At 51.3% G+C, this 1,995-nt stretch overlaps 1 protein-coding gene across 2 annotated transcripts; it reads left to right on the top strand.

Moving 5' to 3' along the window:
• Positions 1–1,914, top strand: PPTG_09057 (the record flags this gene model as incomplete). 2 transcript variants are annotated; one of them, XM_008903909.1, is made up of 3 exons in its annotated part: positions 1–152; positions 219–322; positions 386–1,914. In XM_008903909.1, the coding sequence occupies exon 3, from the start codon at positions 499–501 to the stop codon at positions 1,912–1,914; it is 1,416 nt and encodes a 471-aa protein (XP_008902157.1). In that variant the 5' UTR covers positions 1–152; positions 219–322; positions 386–498. The 2 variants fall into 2 exon arrangements, with proteins under 2 accessions (XP_008902157.1, XP_008902156.1); XM_008903908.1 differs by having other exon boundaries at positions 219–1,914.
• Between the last annotated feature and the right edge of the window lie 81 nt (positions 1,915–1,995).

The raw sequence follows: 1,995 nt of genomic DNA, 5'->3' as shown, positions 1-1,995 counted from the left end.
TGCAGGATCAGACGAAGAACAATATGACAGAAGCCGTAGTAGACTGGCAGGTGCTCAAGTTTCAGCCGTGGAACAGCGCGCCGGACGTGTCCTTCTGGCAGACGCTCGCGTCGCTCAAGCTTGACAAGTTCCAGCTGAACGACCAGGCACAAGTAAGCGCGCACAGCAATTGAAGCGAGCAACAAGAATCTAAGTTTTCGAACCGATGGTGTATACAGGACATTACGGGTTATTTTACGCCAGGGAGGTCCGTGAACGTCCCTGCACGCTTCACTATCGACGAGAGTGCTTTTGCTAGTGCGCAAGGGACCCAAGAGAGCAGGTAAAGCCACGGTATAAAATATGTGATCCAACCGAGTCTCATATTTTATATGTGGGTTGGTAGGGACGTGGATCGTGCTCGATACGAGTGGCAAGCCCCTGGGCTGCTGTTCAACACAAATACCCTAGAGGTTGGTGCTGGTGAACTACTAAACTTTATGTTCCCTCAAGTAGACGATGCGACTCTTACAATTAATATTATTAATGCAGGATTTTAAGAAGCTGGACAAGGCCAAACTGCTTCGAGATGCCGGAGACAAGATCTTAGATCTAATACTTGGGAACGAGGACGAGGACATCTCCACCGACCACCTAAACAGCTTCGTGTTGATCACTTTTGCCGACCTCAAGAAACATTCCTTCCTGTACTGGTTCGGCTTTCCGGCGTTGTCTCCCCCAGCCTCATTCCAGTATCGATCTCCTCCTTCGTCGGTATCCTCGGTTTTGTCGTCCAAAGAGCAGGTTCAGACGCTTCGAGGTCTGCTTAAGTTGCGCCAAGTGAACTGTGAGACTGGTGCAGTGGAGGGCAACTTTGCGTCCTTCTTCGTGGTAGAACGTCTGGCAAATAGTGACTGCATCGTGAGAGTTTTGGATATTAAGACGTGGAGAGCAGCAGATCATACCACAACAGACGTAGTGGACACGCTCTTCGGCTTCGTCGACCCTTGTCCATTGAAGACGAACCCTGGGTGGCCTCTACGCAACTTTCTGGCGCTCTTGACAGCACTACCGGGTGAGAAAGTGGACTGTTCGCAACCCCTGAAGATCATTTCGTTCCGAGAGCATGTGCATCAGTTCACTGACGTCCCTGAAGACTTCGAGTGGAAAAATTCCGTCATCTTTGAAGTCAAAAGCGAGCCGTTCATGGCCAACGGCCGGTCCCGACAAGATGTGCGTGTTATGGGCTGGGAAGCGAACGTTCGCGGCAAAATGGGACCTCGAGTGATGGAACTTGGAGGCATTTTGGACCCAATTCGACTCGCAGAGACGTCGGTGGATCTGAATCTCAAGCTGATGAGGTGGCGTCAATTGCCGTCTCTGGACTTGGAGCTGTTAGCTCAGACCAAGTGTTTGCTGCTTGGCGCAGGGACTCTCGGCTGCTATACTGCTCGCAGTCTGCTCTCGTGGGGTTTCCGCAACATCACCTTTGTGGATAACTCCACTGTGAGTCACTCGAATCCTGTTCGCCAGCCACTTTTTGAGTTCCAAGACGTCGGCAAACCCAAGGGCGAGTGCGCTGCTAACGCTTTGAAGCGCATTTTCCCACTCGTGAACTCCCAGGCAGTGAATCTGACAATCCCCATGGCAGGACATGCATTGAGTAGCCCCCAGTTGATGGACGAAGCCAGAATCGGATTGGAGACACTGGAACAGCTAATCGAGTCGCATGACGTCATCTTTCTAGGCACAGACTCCCGTGAGAGTCGCTGGCTTCCCACTGTGATCGCCTCGTCCAAGAAGAAACTATTTCTGAATGCAGCGTTGGGCTTCGACGGCTACCTTGTGATGCGTCATGGCGTTCATCCTGATGGTGACGCTACTAAACCATCGCTGGGCTGCTACTTCTGCAATGATGACAATAGTCCACCGTAGTCAATCCCGAACTGTTGGCAATTCCTTCTTACAACTAATCTTGCCTTAAACCTATCCACAGAACCACCGGCATGGTATTTT

The sequence above is a fragment of the Phytophthora parasitica genome (assembly GCF_000247585.1).
Source record: "Phytophthora parasitica INRA-310 unplaced genomic scaffold supercont2.17, whole genome shotgun sequence".
In the NCBI taxonomy this organism is placed as follows: Eukaryota; Oomycota; class Peronosporomycetes; order Peronosporales; family Peronosporaceae; genus Phytophthora; species Phytophthora nicotianae.
This window is presented reverse-complemented; position numbering and strand designations above follow the sequence as displayed.